Here is a 27,846-nt window from a genome sequence, read left to right as displayed (position 1 = left end):
TAACAAATAATGCTTTTATATTTTGTAACTTTTAAAATTTGAAAAAACACTTTTTAAAAGCTGTAAATAGTTTTAAAACTCAAAACTAATCCTTTAAATTATTTTTAAAAATATTTTTGGAATCTATTTTTTAATATTTTAGATAATATAAAAAATAATTAATTATCTGATTTACAAGTAGTCAAATTGAAATTCATTTTTAATATTTTAAATTAATTTAATAACTATTTTGGTTATGATTGATAAATTCTGAAGATTTCTGATTATTATAATTATCAAAAAAATCTGATAAATTATTATTGAAAAAGTAAATTAATTTGTTACACAAACTACAATATCAAATAATATATCTTACTTTTATTTAAATGAGACTTGGAATTGAAATTTATTACTCTAAAAAAAGAGATACTTACTACTATTTTAAGCATAAAAATTATAGCATAAATATTTATTTGATAATAATTAAAAGATCATTTTAATCAGATAATTTTTAAAATAAATATCAACTTTCATCTTTTACTTTGTAAATTTATTGAGTAAAAAAGCCACAAATATTTAAAGTATCTTGAATTCAAGCTTTTATAATTTTTTTTGCTCTAAATATTTATTCACCTTTAATTAAAAAAGCAGGAATTGTAATTAGAAAATTATACTAAAAACTTTTTTTTGAAAATAGCTCTTTATGATTAGTTTATATTATTTTTTTATAGCAATAGAAGAAAAAGACAATTTCATCACACAAATGATTTCAAATAATTTTATTAACATATTTTTAGAGATTTTTGAATAGTAATCTACAATAAAGCAGTTTATTGATTACTTATTTAACTAAGATAATTTAAAATATTTTCAGTAGAATGTTAACTTGATGAATTATAGTTGCCCTAGGCTAGTTTCATCATAATCAAAATAGATATTAGAAGATAAATACTACCAGGTGTAACAACCATAAAACTTTAATAATAATGATGAGCAGCATAAAAGCCTAAAAATATTCCAAAATTAAAATGTTATCAAAAATATTTTAAAGAGTTTTTAAAAATATTTTTATGAATAAAATGATGCTGCTATTAAAAAAAAGTATCAATCTATCTATATATAATTAATGCATTCAATTTAAATTCTTACTCTGAAATTAAAAAATATTTTTCAAGAAAATTTAATTAGAAAACAACAAGAATTTTTTATTGGTGTTTTATTTATTTCAACTACTTAAACAAAATTATCCAATTATAGTTGTTGAAATTAATATTTAAGAGCTTGTTATAATAATTTTATTAGCCCTAACTTCTACTTAGGATGGGATTATTGATTCAAGACTTAAATGATTATTAGCTAGAATATAAATTGTTGTGTTAGAATAGTATCTAGTAGTAGTCTAGTAGAAATCAATAGAGACTTAAGTAATAGAGGCAGAAGAGCCTTCAGTATAAAGCATTATAAAACCAAGTTAATCGAATAAGCCAGTGTTTGGTTAAGCGAGATAGTATGTATTATTTAAATCTAATTATACTATTAAATCCTCTGTTATTAAATAGGTTTAACATTTTCCTCTGATTGAAAAATATAATTAATATTTTATACTTTTTTTTCATATTCTTTTATTATATAACAAATCATCCAAGTAAATATTTCTAATTAGTAATTATTCTAAGTGTTTATAAACTAAATATACCAAAATTTGTTAACCATTCTTATAATCAATTTTGATTAATCAGATATCAAAGAGTGTAAATTAATAAAATTTTATAAAAGTTTAAATTTTGTTGCAGCTGATTATTTTTTAATAGCATCAAATTATGCTTATTTGATGATAATAATTAGCTTCTTTTACAAATACTCTCTCATTCAATTTTCAATTATTAACTTGAAATTAGATCATTTATTCAAATACATAACTTAAATATTGCTCAAATAATGGCTTTAGATATAAAATACTTTTTAATTTGATATATATGATTCTAAAATAAATAGTTAATAGTTTATTTTTAATGATATATTTTTCTTTCCTGTATTTAATTTATTGTTTATTGAATTAAATCTTCATAATAAAATTTGCTAAGTAAAATAAATTTTATATTTAAACAAAGATAGCATGTAAAAATATATCAAAATTAATACAATAATTAGTAAATTTTAAAATATAAATAATAGTTAAAATACAATACAATACAACAAAATTTAAAAGATTACTTTTGTAAACTAATATTAAGAATAAATTAAAAAAATGTTTATTATTGTAAAAAAACTTATTAAAAATATTATTTTTAAATCATATTTTGTTGTAATTCACATTTAATTTTATATAATTTTGAATAGAAATTAATATTATTTCTAATATATAATAATTGATAGATATCTTCGTAATATGAATGATGTGTTATCTCAATCACTGGCTAAAATTTTTAAAATTCTTGCTATTAATAAAAATATATTTTTTGCCTTTTTTGAGTTGCTTCATAAAATAAAGAAAATTGATAAAGCATAATTTGTTAAGCTTTAAAAAAAATAAACTAAAGAATAATTAAACTTGCTAAAAATATTATACTCAAAAAAAGTATATGAATTTTCAACAAAATAACAGTGCTCTAAATAGCGTAATAAACATATTTCTTGATGTGGTAGCTTAATAAAATGAATTAAATACTGAATCTGCGACAAATTATGAATGCGATAACTGTTTTTAAAAGGAGTTAATTTTGAAAAATCAGCAGGATCCAAGCTTTGAACAATTGCAAATCTATTAAGAATCTACTAAATAATCTGAAGATTATGACTATTTTGGAGAAAGGATTGATCCTAAATCCAAATAAAATCAATAATAAAATATAATAAAAAACATTTTAAAGAGCTTCCTTAGCTATTTAGCCAAATTATAAGACTCAAACACTAAATAAAAATATTAGTAAATATATTTTAAACAAAGCAATAAGTCTTTTTCTGAAATAAAAAAAGCAGTGTCAAAGAAAGTTAATGTTAAAACAAATAGATGGAATTTTTAGCTGTAAAGTCTTCTTTAAAGTTAAAGTTTAAGGCTTATATTTTATGATTATCTACTAAATTATTCCTAATAATGGCTTTAAAAATCTAAAGTGTTTAATTTAGAAGAACATCAGAGGCTAATTAATGTTCTTTTAAATTGCATTGAAAATAATTAACAATTAGACATAAAAATATATAAGAAAAAGAAATGACAAATCTAAACCTTGCATGAATGAATATAACTTGTTAATTATTAATAATTACAATCAAAACAATATAAATATATAAAGCATCTTTAAGTGTTATTTATATGAGTTCGCTCTAATTATATACTTTTGTATTTTCTTATTACTTTTAATAAATCTAAATAAAACTTTTTCTGAATACATTAGCGATTTAAAAACGTTTATGATTATATTCAAATATATTAGTTTTTACTTTATATAAATCAAGATTCTGTTGGTTGTATTAATAATCTTTATTAATTAAATTGAATCTTTTAAAAAATATATTCCTTGCTTGCTTAACTTGTTAACCAAGATACATTTTGACTATTTAATATAATTCATAGAATTTTAAATCATAAAGATTTATTTTATTGAATATAGTTTTTGTGTTTATAAAAATACTTTAACCAATTTTTTTCTTTATAGCTTATTTAATTATTGAAACAAAATCAAATCCTTTTACTTGAAGAATATTTTCTTAAAAATATCATTCAAATTTATTTAAATAATTACACTGTAAAATAATATCAATCAAAAGTTATCTAGCCTGATAATTGAGTCAGCTTTTTTAAATATAATATGTTTTTATTCTATTGACATATGCAGTAAATTAACTGTTTACCTTAAATAATTTACATTTGATTCAAGCATACAAGAAAAGGTAAATTTAAATAAATATTAAATACAAATAATTGATCGTTTGTTTCCCCACACTTATTACACTTTTCTAAGTTTTTTTAAAATTTAAAAGAAATGGTTCTATTTATTATTTATTGATGACAATTTTCAACTAGAAAATAAAGTACATATAATTAAATTTAACACCACCATTTTAATATTTTAGCTTATAAAAATTTTGCTCGTTTTTTATTCTTATTAATTCTATTACAAATAATATTTAGCAATTTAAAATTCTAATGAAAATCTTTTAAAAATTTGATCATTATTTATTTCAGAAATTTTGATGAAAAATTAGGCTGAAGAACCACAAAAATATCTCTTTGTGTATTTTTCAAATAAGTGCTATGGTAGAGCTTATTTACCAGAAGATGAATTACTATTTTTTTACTTAAAATTTACTCAAATAGTTTCTAAAAATGTCAAATAAAAAAGACTTAGTAAATATTATCAACTGTATTCAAATGATTTCTGTTGATTGGATTTTTCAATCAAAGCAAATGACTAGTGAATTTTTAAAATCAAGAAAAAAGAATGCTTCTTCTAAAAATTTTTGATAAAGATAAATTGTGAACATTATTTGAGAGGTAATATATTAAATGTAATTCATCCTTTAAAATCAAGTTGTAAAATAAGAGAGAAAAATTAATTACTTCCTTTCTTGAAAACACATAATAATAAATTTAAATAATATTTGTAATAAAAGAGTCAATAAAAACACTTAGTTATTTGTAAATATGGTGGTTAAATATAAATTATGTTACTTTTAAATTTTAAATCTATCACATTTTTCTAAGTATATACTATTCTAACGATGATAATATTTGTTTCTGTTTACATATTTATGTATTTGCCATCCAAAAAAATTGTTTAGGTAGGATTATTATTTATGTTAAAGCGAGATATTATACATAATTAAAAATAATAACTATGCGTTGTAATAATTAATAGTTATTATTTTTTAAAAATATAATGAGACTAAAGAGAGTATTGTATAGTCATTTTATTTAGTTTCTAAACACTTGTAAGGTAAATATACCAAAATTTGATTAACCACTCTAATAATCAATTATCACTCATATAATATCAAAGAGTGTAAATAAATTAATAAATTACAAAGTATTAAAAAATTTTAATTTTATTGCAGCTAATTAATTTTTCATACATATCAAATTATCTTTATTTCATATTTTAGAAGAAAATAATTAACTTAACCATAAGAATTAATTTAATTATATTTTGCGTAATCTAAAACAAAAAAATAATAAACATTTAAAGTGGCTATTTGCTTTACAAATATCTTCAAAACAATTTTTTATTTATTTATTTATTTAATTAGTTATCATTAACGAAGTATAATTGTTTAGTTTAAATTCTTGATCAATTGTAGTTATTGGTATATTTTTAACAATTAGATGCTTTTAATATATACTTTATTTAGTTTCTAAACACTTGTAAGGTAAATATACCAAAATTTGATTAACCACTCTAATAATCAATTATCACTCCTATGATATCAAAAAGTGTAAATAAATTAATAAATTACAAAAGTATTAAAAAGTTTTAATTTTATTGCAGCTGGTTAATTTTTCATACATTTGAAATTATCTTTAAGGCATCTTCAAAACAATTTTTTATTTATTTATTTAATTAGTTATCATTAACGAAGTATAATTGTCTAATTTTAATATAATTATGAGTATTTTCAAAAGCAAATTATAATGTAGTCTTTAAGTTGAATTTTAAATTTTAGATAAATTTTTTAATTTTTCTTAAATTAAAAATAATTTTATCTAAATTCAGTAAAAAATTTTTAGTTTAAATTTTTGATCAATTGTAGTTATTGGTATATTTTTAACAATTAGATGATTTTGATATATACTTTTTATCCATAGTTAATGCTTTTATATTAAAAACTCAATATTGAAATATATTTTTTTATATTTTAAATAATATAAAAAATAATTTTCTGATTTACAATTAGTGTTCTTGAAATTTCTATTTGATATTTTTAATTTTTTTTTTGTTATGAGGCTTGATCTATTCTGAAGCTTTCTAATTATTATTATCAAAAAATCTGATAAATTATTATTGGAAATGAAAATTTATTAGTTTACGCGAACTTTAAAAAACTAATAATAAATACTATTAAATTGAAAGAATATAAAATAAAATTATTGAATGTGAATCAATTATTAAATTATCCTTTATATTTTTTACATTCTTATCAATACTCAAACACAAATATCAACCAAAGATTTTTTTATTTTTTTACTTTGATTCAAGCAATTAATATAATGTAAAAATATAAAGATTGAATTCCATATCCTAGTATTTAAATAAAATTAACTTGAGATAAAAAAGTTAATTATTAATACACAAATGTTTAAATAAGTCTTAATAAAAAATTTAAATTTAAAGTTGATAAAACAAAAAATCCTTGTTTTTCTTTTATTTTATTAGTAATTAAATAAAATTTTCTCTAATATAAAAGAAGCTTTTTCACTATTTGTTTGTTGATTTATAAATATCAAATTAGAATTAATTATAAATATTTATTATCTCAAATTCAAAAAGCATTTATAGAAATAAAAAAAACCATGAGAAAATTTTGATTTAATTATATAATTAAAGAAATCATGAATGAATTAAATTTAAATTTAAGAAAGATCTTTAGTTTAATAATCATCAAACAGCTAATCAATACAACAATAAATAATATTGAAAAATAACTACTTAAATTAGATTAAATAAAAATTCATTCAATAAAAAAAAGTAAATATTTTATTTATTATTAGAGATAATATTAAAAGTAAATAAATAAAGATTATTCAGAAAAATCATAAAATACTAAAAATGTTTAATGATCTCTATTATTTGATTTAGCTAATACACATTTATGATAAAAAGTTATTTTTAATAAAGTTAAATTTTAAATTTTGATTCTTAATCTCCTGTTGATTAATTATGTAAATAGTTAATTATTTCAATTAAAAAGGTGATTGTAATTGTAAATAATTAATCATTAAACATCCTTTTAAATCTAATTAATTGTTTATATTTTTTGTGAAACCAAGCAAATATAAATTTTTGATGAAATTTAATTGATTATACAAATCTAAATTAATAATCTTGGTGAGGAAAAAAGTAAATTAACTTTAAAAATTCTTTTGATTTTGGAATTTCATTATATTAAAAAATTGTAAAAATAATCATAACAACAATCTAATAAAAGCTAATTTCATTTGTATAACTAAATTCCCCACGATCCTTCTATATTAAAATTTTAGCTTGTAATACGAAAGCAGATTTACATGGTGTTAAATAAAATAATAAGGAAAATTAAATAAACTCTTCAAATTTTAGTGAAAGAAATATTTTATAATTTGGATTGAAATAAATACAATTAGTTATTCTTTTTAATTTCTTATGAAAAGATGATTAAAAAGAATTAGAATATTTTCATAGTTTTTATCTTCAAATTTGATCAATTATTCAAATTTATTCTTTAAATATATTCAAAGAAAAGTATTGGACAAAAAAATATTCTTAAATAAATAGTAAATAATTTATTTTAAATGTTATATTTGTCTTTCCTTAATTTGATTTATCACTTATTAAATTAAATATACACTTGAGAATTTGCAGAGATTGATTATTGTTTTTTTAAAATAATATAGCATGTATAAGTCCATTAGCATTTATAATTACTAGTAAATTCTCAAATAGAAATTATAGCTAATATAAAATACAATCCAACAAAATTTAAATGATTGCTTATTTTAACTAATATTAATAATATATTATACTGTAAACACTAGTTAATTAAGGCCATACCCCTCCTCCTAATTCTTTGCTCAGTTTTTTAGTCTTTTCAAAAGTTTTAAAATTATTAATTAATAGAGGTCTTTACCAATGAGAGGTTACAGTATAAATTAAAAAATGTTTTTTATCACTATAAATTAGCTTGTTAAAAATATTATTGAAAATCACATTGTGTGGTAAGACATATTCAATACTATAAAATTTTGAATAGAAATTTATTGTATTTCTAATAAATAATAATTGTTAGATATTATCATAATATATCTTCGGGAATGATGTGCTATCACAATCACTAATCAATCACTGGCTTTAATTTTAGCAATTCTTGTTTCCAATAAATAAATAAACATATATAATATATATTTTGCTTTTTTGAGTTGCTTCATAAAAAAAGAAAATTGATTGAGAGAGCATAATTTTTTATGCTTTAAAAAAAATCTTGGTTTGTAAAAAGTAAGAAATAATTAATATAATTAAAAATATAAAACTTAAAAAAAAGTATATGAATTCTTTACAAAGTAATAACGCTCTAGGTAGCGTAATAAACATATTTCTTGATGTAGTTGCTTAATAAATTCCATAAAACAAATTAAATACTTTATCTGTGTTGAACTATGAATGCGATAGCTGTTTTTTAAAGGAGCTAAATTTTAAAAAATAGGAGGATTCTAGCTTTGAATCATAGCAATGCTATAATGAACCTACTAAATAATTAGATGATTATGACTATTTTGAAGAAAGGATTGATTCTAAATTGAAATAAAATCAATAATAAAATATAATAAAAAATATTTTAAAGAGCTTCCTTAGCTATTTAGTAAATTTATCAGACTCAAACAAGAAATAAAAATATTAATAAATGTACTTCAAAAAAAACAATAAGCCTTTTTCTGAAATTAAAAAAGCAGTGTCTAAGAAAGTGAATGTCAAAACAAATAGATGGAATTTTTAGCTTAGAAGTCTTCTACAAAGTTAGAGTTTAAAGCTTATATTTTATGATTATCTATTTAACAACTCCTAATAATGGCTTTCAAAATCTAAAGTGTCTAATTTAGATGAACATCAGAGGCTAATTGATGTTCTTTTAAATTGCATAGAAAATAACTAACCATTAGACATAAAAATATATAAGAAAAAGAAATGATATTTCAAAACCATGTATGCATGAATACAATTTGCAAATAATTAATATTTACAATTAAATCAATATATAATTATCCTTTAAGTGTTATTTATATTTTATTTATACGATTGTATTAACTCTTATTATTGTTAACAAAAAAATATACTTAATCTAAATAAAACATTTCCTGAAAACACTAGCAATTTAAATAAAAAGATTGTTTTTTGCGTTTATTATTGTTTTTAAGCATATAAGTTTTTAGCTATAAATAAATCAAAATTTTGTTGGTTGTATTTATAATCATTGATTGATTTCTATTAATTGAATTGAATCTTTTAAAAAATAAATTCCTCCCTTCCTTAACTCCCAAACTAAAATATGTTTTGGCAATATCATTTATTAAATCATTGATTTTTATTAATTAAATTGAATCTTTAAAAAATAAAATCCTTCCTTCCTTAACTCCCAAATTAAAATATGTTTTGGAAATATGATATATTAAAATAATTGATTTCTATATATTAATTAAATTGAACCTTTTAAAAAATAAATTCCTTCATTCCTTAACTCCCAAATTAAAATATGTTTTGGCAATATTATATATTATAATGATTGATTTCTATTAATTAATTTGAGTCTTTTACAAATAAATTCCTTCCTTAACTCCCTAATTAAAATATATTTTGGCAATTATATATAAATCATATTATTTTAATTTATTGAATATAGTTTGTGGGTTCTTATAAATACTTTAACCTATATTTCTAGTTTATTTTAATTCAAGAAATAAAATACAATCCTTTTACTTTAGAAATATATTCTTAAAAATTCATTATTAATTATTTAAATAATTACACTATAGCATAAATGAATCAAAAGTTATCTAGCCAGGATTATTGAGTCAGCTTTTTTAAATATAAATTCTTTTTATTCCATTGAAGTATATACTAAATTAACTGTTTACCTTAAACAATTTACATTTTTTTCTAGCCTAAAAAGAAAATTAATTTTTACAATTTATTCTGTAAATTTAAATTAACATTAAATAGATGTACTTGATCATTTTCCCCACAAATTATTACACTTTTCTGAATTTTTTTAAAAATTGAATAGAAATGGTTCAATCTATAATTGATAATAATTTATTTTCAATGATACGCTAGAAAATAAAGTAAATAAATTTAAATATCTTTACAGGAAAATGTTAATATTTTATTTTATTTTTTTAAATTTGCTCATTTTTATTCTAATAATAGGTTCAATTAAAAATAAAATTTTTAAATTTACATGAAAGTCTTTTAAAAATTAGGTCACTATTTCTCTCAAAAATTGTGATAAAAACATAGACTATTGAAACATAAAATTATATCTTTATGAATATTATCAAATAAATACTTGGAAAGAGTTTATTTCAAGAAGATAAATAGCTATTTTATTACTTAAAATTTGCTGAAATAGTTTCTAAAAATGTAAAATGAAAAAGATTTAGTAAAATTAATATTAGCTATTTTTAAATAATTTCATTGATTCAATTTTTCAATCAAACCAAATGAATTTTTAAAATCAACAAAAAATAATGCATCCTATAAAAATTTTTAACAAGAATAAATTGTGGAAATTATTAGGTGATAAACGTAATTCAACCTTTAAAATCAAGTTGTAAAAAAAGAGAGAAAAACACATACTTATCAATTTAAATAATATTTGTAATTAAAGAGTCTAAAATAAACAGCTAAGTTTTTTATGAATGTGGTGGTTAAATATAGATTTTGTTAATTTTTCAATCTTAAATTAAAAAGAAAGAAACATCGACTGATTTATATTACCAATATTTCACATTTTTCTTATTATTTTCTTTTATAATTATATTGATCATTCACGTTTCTGTTTTTGTTATCTAAAAAAATTGTTTAAAAAAATATATTTTTCATGTTAAACTGAAATTTAATACATGATAAAAAGTAATAAAAATGGATTAGAATAATTAATAGTCATTATTCTTTAAATTGATAAAGAAACTAAAGAGGATATTATATAATCATTTTATAAAGTTTCTAAACGCTTTTAAGCTAGATATACCAAAATTTGATTAACCACTTAATAATGAATTATCACTCTCCTAATATCAAAGAGTGTAAGTTAAGAAATTAGAAAATAATAAATAATTTAAATTTTATTTCAGCTGATTATTTTTCATACACATTTAATTGTGTTTATTTCATATTTGAGATGAAAGTTATTAACTTAATTTATAAAAATTAAATTACTTTTTGCATAATCTAAAATAGTTTATAAGTTGAATTTTAAATTCTTCATAAATTTTTTTTTTCCTCTCATTTTTTTGAAAAATATTAAAAATAATTTTATCTAAATTCAGTAAAAACTATCTATTTAAAATACTTGACAATATGATGTAGAGTAATTAGCATATTTTTTTAGATGCTTTTAATAATTATTTTTTATATCTTTTAAAACTTGCAATAACATTTTCTAAAATTAATATTAGTTTTAATACTCGATGGAAATAAATTAAATTATTTTCAAACCTAATATTGAAAATGATTATCAGGTTTACAAGTAATATGATTGAAATTTATATGTAATATTTTAAATTAATTTAATAACTATTTTTTTCTATTTTTTGTTATGAGCCTTTATAAATTCTGAAGCTTTCTGATTATTATAATTATCAAAAAAATCTGATAAATTATTATTGAAGAAGTAAATTAATATTTTTTTACATAAACTATAATAGCAAACAATATATCTTACTCTCATTTAAAAGAGAGTTTTAATTGAAATTTATTACTGTAAAAAGAGATGTTTACTCTAATTTTATGCACTCAAAAATAATAGTATAAATTTTTATTTCATAATAATTAAAATATCATTTTAATAAGGTAATTTTTCAAACAAATATCCACTTTCACCATTTACATTATAAATTTAATGAGTAAAAAAGCCACAAATTTTTAAAATACCTTGAATTCAAGCTTTATTAATATTCTTTTTTGCTCTAACTCAAATATTTTTAATTAAAAAAGCAGGAATTATAATTAAAAAAAACATCATGCAAAAAACTTTTTTTAGAAATATTTAAATGATTAGTTTGTATTATTTTTTTGTAGTAAAAGAAAAAAAAGTCAATTTCATCACTTAAATTATTTCAAATAATTTCATTAACATATTTTTAGATTTATTGAATTATAGTCAACAAAAAAACAGAAATTACTTCATTAATCGTTTAATCAAGATAATTAAAACTATGCATATTCTCTATTAGAGTACTAGCTTGATGAGCATATTTGATCTAGGCTACTTTCATGATAATCAAAATGGAAATTAGAAGATATATACTACCAGATGTAACATTTAAAAGACTTTAATAATGATGAGTAACATAAAAACATAAAAATATTCCAAAGATAAAATGTTATAAAAATTATTTTAAAGAGTTTATAAAATATTTAAATGAGTGATACTATTATTAAATAAATAAAAGTATCAATTAATCTATGTATAATGTATTAAATTTATTTTTTTACTCTGAAATTAAAACATATTTATCAAGAAAAGTTAATTAGATAACTACAAAAGAATTTTAAGCTAAAGTTGTAGAAACAATAATTTTTAATCTGTATTTTATTGCTAGTTTAAAGGTTTTTAATTTAATGGATCACCGAAATCTTATAGATGATCTTACAAAATAAATTGAAAAAGAGAAGCCCTTAAAAATAAAAGTGTATAAAAAAAAACAAATGAACATAAATAATTAATTTAAATTTAGTTTTATTTTTCATCAAAATATTAAAATATCCCATCCATCCTTCCATCTATCTATATCTTTTAGTTAGCTTCTATAATTATAAAGTAAAATATAAAATTCTAAATGAATTATTACTTCTATATTTATATTATTTAAATTAATCAACAAAAAAGTAGTTAGTACTAAAAAAATATACTTTTTTTCTAATTAATTTTTAAAATAATTTTATTAAAGAATTTTAGTATGATCAAAAATCAGAGGAGGAATCTCAAGTAGTGATAATTATGAAGCAAAATTAAATATTTTGAAAGTAGATTTATACTTATATTTTTTACATTCCATCTAAATACTTAAACTCATATAGCAAGCAAATATTTTTAATTTTATTAATTTTGACAAAAGCAACTAGAAAAATATAAAATATAATGAAAGAATGCAATGCTCAAAAACAAATATAATTAATTAAATATAGATTAAAAAAACAAACGAAATATTTATAAATGTATTATTATATTAAGTCTTAAAAAATATCTAAATTTTAAGCTGAATGAATATATAAAATCTCTCATTAAAATACTTACAATTATTGCTTATGTTTTTTTTTAGTTATAATCAAGTTTTTTCTATCATATAAATATTTACTATTTTGTTATCTTATTAATAAATATATGAAATTCAATTAATAATAAATATTTATAATATGAAATTGAATTTATTATTTGTATTAATTAGCTAAAAATGCAATTTATCTTTTGAGAAAAATGGAAGAATTTTAAGAGAAAGTATTCATTTTAATAAAATACTTAATGATAAACATAATTGAATTTAAATAAATAAATATTATTTATTATTTAAAAATATTTAGTATAATAGCCATCAAACAGTTAATAAATTTAGATAATAAAAAAATCAAATTGAATAAAATATTATTTAAATTAGATTGAATGGAAGATATTCAGTTTTCCTTTTGTTTAATAAAAGCAAAGTAAAAAATTATTTATTATCAGAGGTAACTATAATTCTTAGAAAAAAATAATTTTTTACCAAATTTCTGAACATAATTTAGAGATAACCTTAACTAAAAAAAACCTTAATCTGTTAATACATATAGAATATTTATTTTACTTATTTTCTTTTTTTGATTAAATAACTTTTTATTATGAGTACAATATTCCCTCTAATCTTGGTAGAAGAAAATTTTAGAATTTTGTACTGAAATGGAGGGTATAATAATTGTTTTCATTTTTGAAATCTTAAATTAAATTTCACATTAACTTAGAGGGTTACTAGTATTATTCTTAAGATTAAAACAACCCTATTAAACGAGTTTATGATAAGAATTTAAAATATTAAAATAAAATAATAAACTTGGTTAAAAACAATTTCTTACTATTATATTCTTTTAATCTTAGGATTATTTTAGTTGAAATATATTCTAATTGAAATTTTACATGAATAAATAGTGATATTAATTCATATTTATTAAAATCATTTTTAAGATTTTGCTTTTAAGAAAATTTTAAATATTTTTTTCAATAAACATGATTTTACTTTGATTCATATTTCAAAAATGTACTTAAAATATTAATATTGTTTTGAATAGATCAATTTAAAAAAATTTAGAAATACAAATAAAATAATTTATAAAATAATAAATTCATTAATATTTAATGAATGAATAAATAAATTAAAGTTAAACATTCATATCGAATGTTATAGGATTTATTTAATAGAAATACTATTTAAACTAAACATTTAATAATTAGTATATTTTAATACTTAATAATCTAATTATTATATATTTTTATTTATAATTTAAAATCTAAATTCATTGAATAAAATTATGTTTTCAAAATAAAAAAAATAGCTATATTAATATTATTTTTGTTGCACTTTTATGAAATAATTAATGAAAAAAATAGAAAACAAGCTATCACTTTAATTTCATATATAATTTTTTATTGATATTTATATATTTCAACTATTTTAATAGAAATATCCTATAATAGTAGTTGAATTTAATTATTATAAGCCTGTTAGAATAATTTTATTAGCACTCACTCCTACTTAGCTAGCGACTGTTGATTCAAGACTTACATAATTATTAGCTAGATTCTAAATTGTTGTGTTAGAATAATATCTGGTAGTAGTCTAGTAGAAATCAATAGAGACTGAAGAAATAGAGGCTGAAGAGTCTTCAGTATAAAGCATTATAGAACCAAGTTAATCGAATAAGCCAGTGTTTGGTTAAGAGGGATAGTATGTGTTATTTAAACCTAATTGTATACTATTAAATCCTCTGTTAATATTATAGGTATAATATTTTCCTATTTGCAAGGCACCATATTTGGGTAAAGGGTCAGGAGTGTACAAAAACGTTTAGCCAACAGTCTAAGACATAGTACCTAATTCTAAACCACCATCTATATCTGTTTCAGCTGGTTTATAAATTATGTAATTAGAGTTTTTTTCAGGTTAAGTAGTCCATCTCCAGTTGAATCCAACCCAGAAGACCTCCCAAGCACAAGGAGCACTTCCCTATCTTGCTTAAGCAGGAGTAGAAGCAGTGATATTTAATTTAAAGTATCTGGCCCATATATTAGTACTCTCTACCAAAGTGGAATAGGTGTCATAGTCTTCTCCACAGCTACAGCACTAAGAGACGTGTTATCCAACCCATGACATCTTTTGACCTATTTATATTAAATTTATGACATTCTGCTTTTAATCCATAATAACTAAAAAATAATTATGTTACCATTTGCACTGGTAGCATATTAAAACTGATTTCCACCCCATACTAATTACCAATTTTTAGAATTGAGGGGAATGTTAATAGGAGCTGTTAAACATATGTTTAGCAAAGCTAATATGGAAATGATTTTTACTTTGATTATCATACGTTTTAGATTGTTCAATATTCTTTTAATCTTTTAATTGCGATTATTAATTTATTTGAATCTTTTTAGGTGATTTTATTTTTCAAAAATTTCTCAATACACTCTAATCAGATTTTCCTAAAACTAAATCTAAGAATTAATGGTTATAAAATTTATGTTAGATTTATTTCATACATTTTGGTGTGGTATGAATTTCATTATAATTGCAAAGTGATAAATGATTTTTCACTATTTTTTTGATCTTAATAGATATTTTCAGTCATTATGTAGATGACTCTTTTGTTTAGCTATTGTAGCATCAATTACATCTTAAATTTTTATCAAAAAAATTTTTAATTTATTCATAAAAACTTTACATAGAAAAGAACTTCTTCAAATAAAAGCTTAACAATTTAAGCATATATAATTATCGAAGTTTTATATGTTTTTATTCAATTTCTCATTAAGATTATAATCGAAATAACCCATTTTTTTTTTAATATATACCACAATTTTTTTCTTTCTTATGAAAAAAATTTTGTTTTTGAATCCAAAAATCTTAATTTTAAAATAATTGTATTTCCTTTTTGAAACCTTAAATTACATTTCACCTTAATTTAGAGGGATACTGGTATTATTTTTAAGATTGACACAACCTTAAAACTTATTTAAGATAAAAATTCTAAATTTCAAAATAAAATAGATTAATAAACTTAGTTAAAAACCTAATCTTATTTTAAAGTAGAATTATTTTAGTTTAAATAATTTCTTACAAAATTTATGCATCAATAAATTATAGTGGTATTAATTTATTTTTATGATTTTGCTTTTAAGAAAATTGATTTATTCAATAAATTTGTGGTTTACTTTCACATATTTGGCTTATCTTTCAACAATATAAATAATCATATTAATTTTTTTTAGAATAGATCAATTTAAACAAATTCAGAAATGGGAATAAAATAATCTATAAAAGAATAAATAATACAGTAATGTTTAATGAATAAATTAAATTTAAAAACTAATATTGGCTATTATATGGTTTTTTTTAATAAAAATACTATTTAAACTAAACATTTAATGATAAGTATATTAAAATACTTAATAATCTAATTATTTATTAATAATTTAAAATATAAAATCGTTAAATAAAATTATTTTTTCAAAAATAAACAAAATAGCTATAAAAATATTATTTATTTTTGTTGTACTCATATGAAATAATTAATGGAAAGAAAGAAGAAAAAAACAAGCTATCACTTTAATTTAATATATATTTTTTATTGGTATTTAATATATTTCAACTATTTTAATAGAAATATCCTATAATAGTAGTTGAATTTAATTATTATAAGCCTGTTAGAATAATTTTATTAGCACTCACTCCTACTTAGCTAGCGACTGTTGATTCAAGACTTACATAATTATTAGCTAGATTCTAAATTGTTGTGTTAGAATAATATCTGGTAGTAGTCTAGTAGAAATCAATAGAGACTGAAGAAATAGAGGCTGAAGAGTCTTCAGTATAAAGCATTATAGAACCAAGCTAATCAAATAAGCCAGTGTTTGGTTAAGCGGGATAGTATGTGTTATTTAAACCTAATTGTATACTATTAAATCCTCTGTTAATATTATAGGTATAATATTTTCCTATTTGCAAGGCACCATATTGAGGTAAAGTACCAGGAGTGTACAAAAACGTTTAGCCAACAGTCTAAGACATAGTACCTAATTCTAAACCACCATTTATACCTGTTTCAGCTGGTTTATAAATTACGTAATTAGAGTTTTTTTCAGGTTAAGTAGTCCATCTCCAGTTGAATCCAACCCAGAAGACCTCCCAAGCACAAGGAGCACTTCCCTATCTTGCTTAAGCAGGAGTAGAAGCAGTGATATTTAATTTAAAGTATCTGGCCCATATATTAGTACTCTCTACCAAAGTGGAATAGGTATCATAGTTTACTCCGCAGCTGCAGCACTAAGAGACTTGTTATCCAACCCATGACATCTTTTGACCTATTTATATGAAATATTTTTTACATTATGCTTTGTAATCTATAACCACTAAAATATAAAAACTAATATTGTGTTACCATTTGCAATGGTGGCATATTAAAACTGATTTCCACCCCATACTAATTACCAATTATTAGAATTGAGGGGAATGTTAATAGGAGCTGTCAAGCATATGTTTAGCAAAGCTAATATCAAAATGATTTTTCCTTTTATTATCATACTTTTTAGGTTATTCTGTATTATTATTCTTTAATACTGTAATTATTAATTTATTTGAATCTTTTTAAGCGATTTTATTTTTCAAAAGATTAATTGTTCAAAACACACTAATCATTTTTTGTTAAAATTAAATATAAGAACTTATGGTTATAAAATTTATGTTAGATTTCCTTAACAAATTTTGTAAATTTTGATGTGGTATAAATTTCATTACAATTGCAAAGTGGTATAAGATTTTTCACTATTTATTTGATCTTGATAGGTATTTTCAGCCATTAAATGAATTACTCTTCTGTTTTGCTATTGTAACATAAATTACACAATTAAATTTTAATTTATAAAAACTTTTCATAGAAAGAACTTCATCAAATAAGAGCTTAACCATCTATGCTTAAATAAATGCCAAGTTACTTTAATATATATATTGTAATATATACTTTAATTTTTAATTGTTGATTTAGATTATATCTGAAATTAATAATTTTTATTGTAAATTTATATATGTCTGATGAAATTCAAACTTTAGATTTAGTTATTAGGGATAAAGGTATATATTAATTTATTAAATTTTATTTGAAATTAAAAAGTTTGTTTATATTTAAAATAATTTTTATAAAAAATACTAAAAATAAAAAAGTTTAAAATAAAAATAATTTTCATTTTAAAACAGTTAATTCATTAAAAAAATAAAATTTAATTTTTGATATTATGTTCTATTTTAAAATTTATTATTTTAAAAAATTATGCATAAAGTTTAAGTATTTTTAGATATTTATATAAAAAACATGCTTTTTAAAAGCTATTTTTTTCAGTTTTATATGAGAATGCTAGAAAGTTTTGTAATGATATGTAGTTAATTAGTTGTTAAATTTGTTACAAAATATTTTTGTTAATATGCAATATTCTCGAAAAGTCTGATCAAAGATATCTAATCGTATAAATATTAATCAAAAAAATATTCACTTAATTAATTAAGATATAAAAGATTAGCATAGGTAGGTAAATATTAAAATGGAACTATTTAGAAAAAGTATTGTATAGCTTACAAGAAGACTCTCTTATCAAAAACAATCTCCTTAAAACTTATTTAGATAACAAAGTAGTAGTTATTAACTGTGTTTCAAAGCGGCAAAGTTGTTTAGTGTTAAAAATGATAAAGAATAAATTAAATTAGATCAAGAAATCAATACTTTATTGAATCAAACTGAGCTCTATATTTAAAATCAAGAAACAAGGCAAATAAATGAATTAATAAGAAAGAATGAATACTCAAAAGCAATTAGCAGATGCAGAGAAGTTCTACAATAAAACACTGTTCCTGATGAGAGTAGAGTAAGATATTTATTAGCTTATAGTTTAAAGAAAGAAGGATTACTACTTGATTCAATTAAGGAGTTTTAAAATTTGATTAAGCATTTAGAAAATGCTATCAATTTAGACAAATAAAATGAAAATGTATCATTTTTAATTGAAGCATCATGCTATGAATTAGCTTAGCTTTATTTATAGATCAAAGATATGATTTAATATTTAAACTATTCAGAAAAATCAATTTAATACAACGCTTTATTAGTAAATTAAGACTTAATTGACCATTATATAGCTGAAAATTAAATTGATAGGGGTATTGCTTTTTTAAAACAACAACACGAAAGAGTACCTCAAAACGATGCTATCTTATATTCATTAGGTGTTTTGTAGGAATGTAAAGGATAATTGGAAGAAGCTGTCTAGTTCTACTAAAAAGCTATTGATGTTTCACAGGATCAAAATCACCCTTAAGCTAATTTAAATTTAGGGATGATCTTAAAAAGAAAAGGAGACTATGAAACAAGTACTTGCTATTTATTGAGATCTGTCTAATCAGATCCTTAAAATTATAAAGCTAGATTTAATCTTGGTCAAAATTTAAGATTTTTAGGTGAAGGTATGCTTGGAGTTGAAAATCTTGAAGCTTGTTTATAACAATAGCCTGAAAATCCTCTTCCTTACTATGACTTAGCTCTCTGCTACGAGCAAATAGGAAATATGGAAAAGTGCATAGAATATTTAAAAAGAAATATCGAAGCTAAAGAAGTTGATATTGAAAGTTTCTTGAGATTAGCAAATATTTTTGCAGTTAATAAAGACACTCAAAAGGCTTTGGAGTATATTTAATAAGGAATTAATTCTGATGACTTTTTTAGAGAAAATATTGATTGTATTAATCTCCTTTAATGCCTTTAAGAAAAATTAAATGCCGAAAAAGTATCTGAAAATGGTGAAATCTTTTGTTAAAATACTATTCCATTTTCATAAAAGTTGGCTGAGAACTTGTATAAATAGATGGAATAATAATTTATGAACTAAAAATTGAATTTAGACAAATAGAAGTGCATAATGTTTAATTTCTTCACTCAACTCTTTTTATTGACCAATTAAATTGATTTAGCTATTTAATCAGAATAAAAATTGGTTGAGTTTTACTCAGATTCATTGCAGCATAGAGTAAATTTGGCATCTCTTTATCGTAACCAGAAGTAGTTAGATAAAGCTATTTATTAATATTAAGAATTGATCAAGCTATAACCTGAAGAAGCTAACTATCATTACTTTTGTGGATAGATTTAGCTCTAGTCAGGCAAAGTCAAAGACGCAATCATTTCTTATAACAAGGCTATTCAACTCAGTGGGGAAAACGATTACTGTCTTTTTGAACTTTATAATTGCTATAAGCTTAATAACTAAGAAAAGGAAGCTCAATAGTGCAAAAGCACTTTGTTGTAGTACTTCCCTGACTTTTTCAGTGAAGAATAACAACACATTTAATTTATCGAATCTTTATATAAAATAAACTAAAAGAATTGAAAGTGAAATGCGTATTTAATATTTAAAGTTGCTGTTTATATTTTATAAATTTGTTAATTTGATTAAAACCACAAATTAAATCTATTGAATCATATTAAAAATATTATTGTGTTTATTAAAAAAAAAAATCAAACTTTAATTAATTTTAATTAGTATTTTTTATTTCTTGCTTTATGAGAAAATTATTAATTTGAAGTTAATTTGCAATAATAATAATAATAACTTTATAGAAAAAGCTCTAACTTATGCAATCCGCGAATATTAGTAATAGTATAGCAGAGATTAATAAAATCTCATAATCCAATTATCTACAAAAGGAATCAACTCCGCAAGGCTTGATGCAGTCACCTCTTTTAGGGAGCAATAAGAAAAGATATTATGAATATCAAAATGAATATAAAAGCGATTTCAAGCCTAGCTAAGTTTAACATATAGTTTTGATTGCCAAAAAAATAGAGAAACAATCTAGAGAAAGCAAAGGAAGCCCAGTGCGTTTGCTGGGAGATAATAATTATAGAATACAAACAGCACAATATGGCAACAAGTACACAAGAAATTATAATTAGCAGTTCACTTCTAATCTAATAAAAGGATAGACATTCTATGATACAGGTTATTATTCTAATTAAACTAAATAAGATTTAGGAGCTAACAACAATACTCCTTCTTCAATTTTTAGCTATTCAGGTTTCTAGCAATAATAATTCGAATCATAGTATCAGTCAGCAAATAACATGGGCAGAACTTTATCTAGTGTAAAAAACTATCCGCTAACAGGTTTTCAAACAAATAAGCCAGACATTTTTAGCTAAATCCAAAACTTTTAATAAAATTAACCTAGCAAAAATGCTACATAAAATTAAAATACTTCTCCTAAATAGAAAAGTATTTAAAATGAAAAGTCGTAAGAGAATAATCAACTATTAAAAATACATTATTCTAGCACAAATTAGACTCATAAATCCCCTCTTCAAGGTAGATAGTTTTTTGTTAGTGAATTGAATAGATAAGTATCTGATTAAAATAACAATTTTACATCTGCTTACAGCTAGTAAGCATTTACTTATTAGTAAGGAGGAGGAAGAAGTAGCTCTTCATAAGTATAGCAGAGTTCAAACTATATGCAAAATATATAGTTTTCACCTAATTAATAAAATTTCTAGTAAATTGCTCAGAATAAAGAAGAATCCTATTACAAGTATATTGTTAACTATGGGAATAATTGCCTTATTGTTAAAAGAGTCATGGAAACAAGAGAGAACTGGAGAGCAATTGAAACTCACAATACAGCCTATAACTTTAGGTGGTGTCCTATTAGTTAAGCAGTAAAATTTGATAGAATTGGAATAGGGATGAAATAGCTAGTTAATCATTTAGAGTTTCACAAAGAATTAACATGCAAATACACTCTGATAAAAAACTTAAAGCCTTATTGTGAACAAAATAAGATAAATATGTTCACTTTAACACCTTTAACATTTTTGATTGACTTAGATGATGAAAATTGTGATTCTTCTCTGAAAAGATTTGCAAAGTTTTTTTATAAGCACATGCCGAAGAACAGCTCAGTTCTCAAAAAACCAGAAAATCCTAAAAAGGCTGTAAATGAATTTGTTAAACGCTTAAAACCTCTTATGCAATATCCGATGCAGGATAAAAAAGAAAAACCGAATCCCTTTTCAAAGCCTAAGATGCATGAATCTTTTGCAAATGGAGAAAACTACTTCTGGTTTTTAAAACCAACTGGCACAAATCGAGGAAGAGGAATTTACATATTCAATTAAATAGAATAATTAGAAAAATACATATAAGAGTACTACGTAGGGATGGAAGAGAAACCTTTAACAAAAAAAAAAGAAATAGTACCTAATAAGCAGGAGTAAGAATAATTATAATAATAATAATAATAATAATAGCTCCAACAACAAATCATAGAAGCTTAAAATTGTTAGCAGAAAAAAGAAAACTCTTAAGAAAAAGAATCTAATTAGATTTAAGATTAAGATTAACTTGACTTCAAAAGTAAATTTTAGTTCTAACAAAAAGTGATTCAGTAGCTCTAAAACCACTAGTAATAATTGCAAGTAAATTTGTTTTTTATGGCAAATAATACATTTTTAAATTAAAAATTAATTAATAGATTACGTCTGTTTCTCCAAACTTAAGGTCAAATGAAAACTATTCTCCAGAAAAAAATTAGTAAGACTAAAATGCAGATTAATCTAAGAAGAGAAAAAATACATAAAGTAGTGCAAATAAAGATCCTGTGAGTATCATCAAGTGCCATCAATTTGTAGTATAAAAGTATGTGGAACGTCCAATGTTAATAAACAATAGAAAATTTGATATCCGTGCTTGGGTCCTAGTAACACATACTATGGATGTATATTTTTTTAAAGAAAGCGTAATAAGAACTTCTGGTTAAAAGTTTAACTTAGACAACAATCAAATTAATAATCATTTCATTCATCTCACAAATAATGCTGTTTAGAGATATGCTGACAATTATGGAGAATTTGAGAATGGAAATTAAATGAGTCTGGCTAATTTCTTTAAATACTGCTAAGCTCATCACCCAAATGAGTGTGATACAAGCAAAATGCATTAAGATATGAAAAACATTGTCTACCACACTATGAATTGTGTTAAACGTAAAATTAATCCTGAAGACAGAAAATACACTTTTGAAATTTATGGCTATGATTTTTTAGTAGATGATAAATTTAATATTTGGCTTTTAGAAATTAATACAAATCCATGTTTAGATGAATCTTCACCTCACCTACAGCAGGCTTTACCTCGTATGCTTGACGATGCGTTTAAATTAACCCTGGATATAATATTTCCAAAAACAAAAATTCTTTAAAAGTAGTAGCCTTAAATAAACAAATCACCTTCTCAAATAGTAAGCCCTGCAAAAGCAATGATGAAAGCTAAGAGCCCTAAAACATTACAAAATATAACAAATAGTATAAGAACTGAATAAAATGAAACAAAATTAGTTTTATAAGAAGAATAAGTAATTGTAGAAAATGAGTAACTACCATAAAGTCTCAATATGATAGATGGAAAATCTATCGTCTTTGAGAATAAAAATGAAAATAGCGATTCAGCATCTCCCAAATGCAGTAGTACAACTCAGTAAGATAGTTAAATATCTAACTCTTAGCCAGGACATCCAAACAATAGCAACTATATATACGTTTCAAGCACAGTAAAATAATCACTTCCTCAAAGACTTACTAAAAAAGAAACAAATTGGCCAGTAGACGGTTTTCCAGATGAAGAAAACATGTGGGAATTTTTGTTAAATATTTATTGCCCTAAACCAAAATCAAATCATTCATAAAAAAAATCAACTTTTTGAAAATTCAATAAAGAGAGTAAATATATTCAAATCAATAAATAAGTATCCATAAAAAAATTAACAATACTTAATATATTAAAATTCTAATTTTTTTTACTAAATATAAGAGTCTTTAATTGGTTGTAATAAAAAAAATAAACTTTAGAAAACTTAATTTAATTAAAAGTAAGTTTTAGTAAGTAAGTAATTATATGTTTATAAAAACTAGCAATTCTTACTTTATTTATATTCCATTTATATTCTACTCATAAATATAAGAGTCTTTAGTTATAATCAATCTATCATATTTAATTTAGAAAACTTGATTAAATTAAAAAAAATATATTGATCTAAATAATTGTTTTTTGTTAATAAAAAGGTAGAAATATAAACTTTATTTGTATTTTATTTTTATTCTTTACATAAATATTAAAACCTTTATAAAGAAATAAATATGTTAGCTTAAATAAGTTTAAAAATATATTTTAGTAAGTAAGTAACTATCTGCTTTTAAAAAACTAGCAATACATGAATGCATACATACATACTTTATTTGTATTGTTATGTATTTCTATTATTTTCTTAAATAATAAATATTAAATTTAATGAAAATAAAATATCGGCTGTCTAAAACATTATAAAATTACAGTAATTACTTTAACATAATGTGTTTTTAAATTTAAGATAGTGTTCTATTTTAAGAAGGAAGTTTTTTTTATGTATGAAATTTTAGGCTGAATACTTTAATTAGGTACTCACAATAATTTTTTTCATATTAGAGTGCTCAAATAACTTTAAAAATGTCTCTTAAATTAGAAAAAAATCTAGAAATTATTTTATAAAAAGTTGATAAAAAAATCATTTAATTAATTTTTTTAATTATTATAAAAAATTCATTATATTAAATTATATAAATAGATTCTATTATATTTTTTAGTTTATTTTTTGTTTTTCATTCAAATTTAGGATTTTTTAGTAAAGTATTCTGTGGGTAACTTTTCTTGAATCCACTGCTTTATATATTTTTCTTCTTGTATTCTGGCTTAGATCACACTTTCTACATCTCCATTTTAAGGTAAGCGAAGATCACTACAATGAGCAGCTGCGTACATATTGATAATAGGCTTTGTTTTTATAAATTTTTATTAATTAAATAGTTTGGTAATTAAGCATAATAAATTAATTTACTAAATCGTCGCTAATATACTTTGTTGGGGATCCACTTTACCAAGGGTCAAGTAAACCGTTTGAGAAAATAATTCTAGTGAATTACTTCATTTCTTCATCGTTTTTACCACCATAAAAATTTAAGACATAGTCATAATTAGGAGTTAATCCAAAAGTTTCTTAACAATATTGCTAATATGAATCTTTATCCCCTGTTTAATAAAAGAAAATTAAATTATTGATTTTTGCTTAAAAGTAAATTACATGGTTAATCGTAAAACATATCTGTAACACCATTAGGGTGAATAGGCTAAACAATATCTGCACATGTAAGAATCTCATATGCACTTGTATTAATTTCTCCAGTAGAACCTGTGTTAAAATTAGTACATTCTTTTTATTCTTCAAAATCATAATAAACATCAACAGACTTTTTTACAGCCTAGAAGAGTTAACTAATAGTTGACTTATCATTAATAGCTTCAAACGGAGTACAAGAATAATTTGCAGGCCAAGCAGGCATCTTTGAAACAAAATGGCCTTCTTGTGGATAATTAAACATACTCATATAACTATATGCTTAATCTATGTAAGACCTTAGAACATCTAAATTGTCTTAATCTGTAATAGGTTTACAAGTTTTCATCCCTTCATTTATTTCATTTAAAATTTTTTTATTTTATATTTTAAATAAGAAAGATGGAACAGGAGAATTTATCAAGTCAGTTAAAATGTTCATAGCTCTGTGAATTTATGTATTACAACCATTTTATTCGTAGGTGTCAGTAACAATCTTATAGAAAAGAGTCTCATCTATACCCTCTCTATTTTCATACAAGAAGATAGGAGCTGAGCTGGCTAAGCTTACATCAATGATTTCTGGGAATTTCATTCTAATCCAGGCTGAAAGCATACCACCATAAGATGCTTTGTAATTGATAAAAATATTTGATAAGGCTTTTAAAAATAAAATTTTATTAATTTCATTTACCTCCAAAAGCAACAACTGGGCACTCATCATCTCCACAACCTAAACTTTTCTTAAACCAAACTAAAAATTTAGCATAATCATTTATTGCTTAAAAACTAGTTAGGTATTTATTATTTCCTTTCTTAAAAGATTCTTTTTCTGTTCCGAAGGGCTGAGACTCGCCAAAATATCTGTGTTCCATAAAAACAACTAAAGCATTGAGTTCTTAAGCAAGCGTAGTGTGCATAAAGCCTGCACCACCGAAAGAAAAATCTACAGGAGCTTCATTACCGCAGTAAAATAATATAGGACCTTTATCATATCTGTAATAATCATCTTTAATAAGATATTTTTGCTTGAAAGTTTTGTCTCCTGTTTCAAAGCCGATGTGATCAACCAGTTAATCAAAGTATTTTGTTTAGTACTGTTGAGAACAAGCTAAACCAAATATTAAAATTAAGACAATTAAATTTTTCATTTTAATTTCCAAATAAACTTTAATTTATAATAAATAATAATAAAAGTTTTTAGAAAATTTAAACAATTTATAAGGAAAATCCATTTATCAAAAAATAAGGATTCATTTACTATTTAATTCTTTTATATTATAAATTAAATTTATTCATTTCTAAAAAATCAATCTTTATAATAAGAGTACGAGTAATCTATTAATTGTCTTATTAATAAACAGTTTGTATCCTAAATAAGTAAACTCTTAAATAAAAAAACTTTTAGTGAGAAAAATGAGACTTTTAAAACTTTAACATAATAATAAATAACAAGGACAAAATAATTGTCAAATGTGAAATGTTTACTTAGATTTAAAATTTAAAATTTATCATATATTTTAATGTAGAAGTAATAAATTAGAAAATTAAGATAATTGTTTATTTGATATTCAATTTTAAATTCAAGAGATTAACATTTGTATTAAATATAATCAAACCTAAAAAATTTTGTTTTAACTTGTAATATAAAATGAAAGCAACAAATAAGTTAATATAACTAATAAGTAAAATGAGAATAATATTAAAAATGACTTTGAAACTAATTTAATATTTGCAAAAAATGAGTATACAATAGAATTAATAATTTTAAATTGCTTTAATATATTTTTATTTATTTTTCAGATATGAAATATTTATAATTTCAAATAAAAGAATTGATTTGTATAAGAATTTCCATAAGCATTTATATATTCAGATTATTAGTAAACTGATAAATTGTTCTAATACTGGCTTTTCTTATTAGCTTAAAATATGATCAAGTATTTAACTAAGTATAAATATTTAATAAATAAAATTTTTAATTTTAAAAATTATCTTTTAATAATTGAATAATCAAATGTTTTCTTTTAATATATATAATCGTAAAATGCAAATAAATTGTTTATTGTTTTCTTTTTTAAGAATAATTTTTAATAAATATTAAAATTTAAAAGTTAAAATTTATTTATTATTTTTTATTATTCTATTTAGAATAAAGCTATTTTTAAAAGCTTAAAAATATACTCTATTATAAACTTTTATATTCTATTGAAATAATAAAAAATTTGATTAAATGCTTTACAATATTACTAACAAAATAATTTTGAAATAATAATTGAGTGATTAACCTATCTTAAGGTGTTAGGAAAATAAAAGTTTTATAATTTCTTCATAAATAAAAAGAGAAAAAAATCTGAATTAATTACAGTACGGATAAAATGTTTTGGATAAAAAATAAAAAATTATATTAAATTAATAAAATATGATTATTAATTGTTATCATTTTTATTGCTAAAATATTATATATCTCTGTG

The 27,846-nt window shown here is 21.2% G+C and overlaps 5 protein-coding genes across 5 annotated transcripts; 2 read left to right on the top strand and 3 right to left on the bottom strand. All coding sequences in view use genetic code 6, as the record gives it.

Moving 5' to 3' along the window:
* Positions 1-1,324: 1,324 nt before the first annotated feature.
* On the top strand, positions 1,325-1,561 carry TTHERM_000035703 (hypothetical protein; the record flags this gene model as incomplete). The annotated part of the gene is made up of 2 exons (XM_012797142.1): positions 1,325-1,490; positions 1,539-1,561. 2 exons carry the CDS (start codon positions 1,325-1,327, stop codon positions 1,559-1,561), a joined length of 189 nt encoding a protein of 62 aa, XP_012652596.1.
* A 12,889-nt stretch (positions 1,562-14,450) lies between these two features.
* On the bottom strand, positions 14,451-17,755 carry TTHERM_00035700 (transmembrane protein, putative). The gene is made up of 2 exons (XM_971977.2): positions 17,574-17,755; positions 14,451-15,294 (listed from the first exon to the last, which is right to left on the bottom strand). Exons 1-2 carry the CDS (start codon positions 17,713-17,715, stop codon positions 14,579-14,581), a joined length of 858 nt encoding a protein of 285 aa, XP_977070.2. The 5' UTR covers positions 17,716-17,755; the 3' UTR covers positions 14,451-14,578.
* A 1,470-nt stretch (positions 17,756-19,225) lies between these two features.
* On the bottom strand, positions 19,226-20,011 carry TTHERM_000035699 (transmembrane protein, putative; the record flags this gene model as incomplete). The annotated part of the gene is made up of 1 exon (XM_012797141.1): positions 19,226-20,011. One exon carries the CDS (start codon positions 20,009-20,011, stop codon positions 19,226-19,228), a length of 786 nt encoding a protein of 261 aa, XP_012652595.1.
* A 796-nt stretch (positions 20,012-20,807) lies between these two features.
* Positions 20,808-23,929, top strand: TTHERM_00035680 (tubulin-tyrosine ligase family protein; the record flags this gene model as incomplete). Its single annotated transcript, XM_971975.2, has 2 exons — positions 20,808-22,646; positions 22,703-23,929. 2 exons carry the CDS (start codon positions 20,808-20,810, stop codon positions 23,927-23,929), a joined length of 3,066 nt encoding a protein of 1,021 aa, XP_977068.2.
* A 935-nt stretch (positions 23,930-24,864) lies between these two features.
* Positions 24,865-26,523, bottom strand: TTHERM_00035670 (serine carboxypeptidase S28 family protein; the record flags this gene model as incomplete). The annotated part of the gene is made up of 4 exons (XM_971974.2): positions 24,865-25,032; positions 25,097-25,287; positions 25,340-26,002; positions 26,067-26,523. The coding sequence occupies 4 exons, from the start codon at positions 26,521-26,523 to the stop codon at positions 24,865-24,867; spliced, it is 1,479 nt and encodes a 492-aa protein (XP_977067.2).
* Positions 26,524-27,846: the final 1,323 nt, after the last annotated feature.

The sequence above is a fragment of the Tetrahymena thermophila genome, assembly GCF_000189635.1.
Source record: "Tetrahymena thermophila SB210 genomic scaffold scf_8254667, whole genome shotgun sequence".
Lineage (NCBI taxonomy): Eukaryota > Ciliophora > Oligohymenophorea > Hymenostomatida > Tetrahymenidae > Tetrahymena > Tetrahymena thermophila.
The sequence above is the reverse complement of the archived record's forward strand: the minus strand, read 5'-3'. Positions and strand labels throughout refer to the sequence as shown.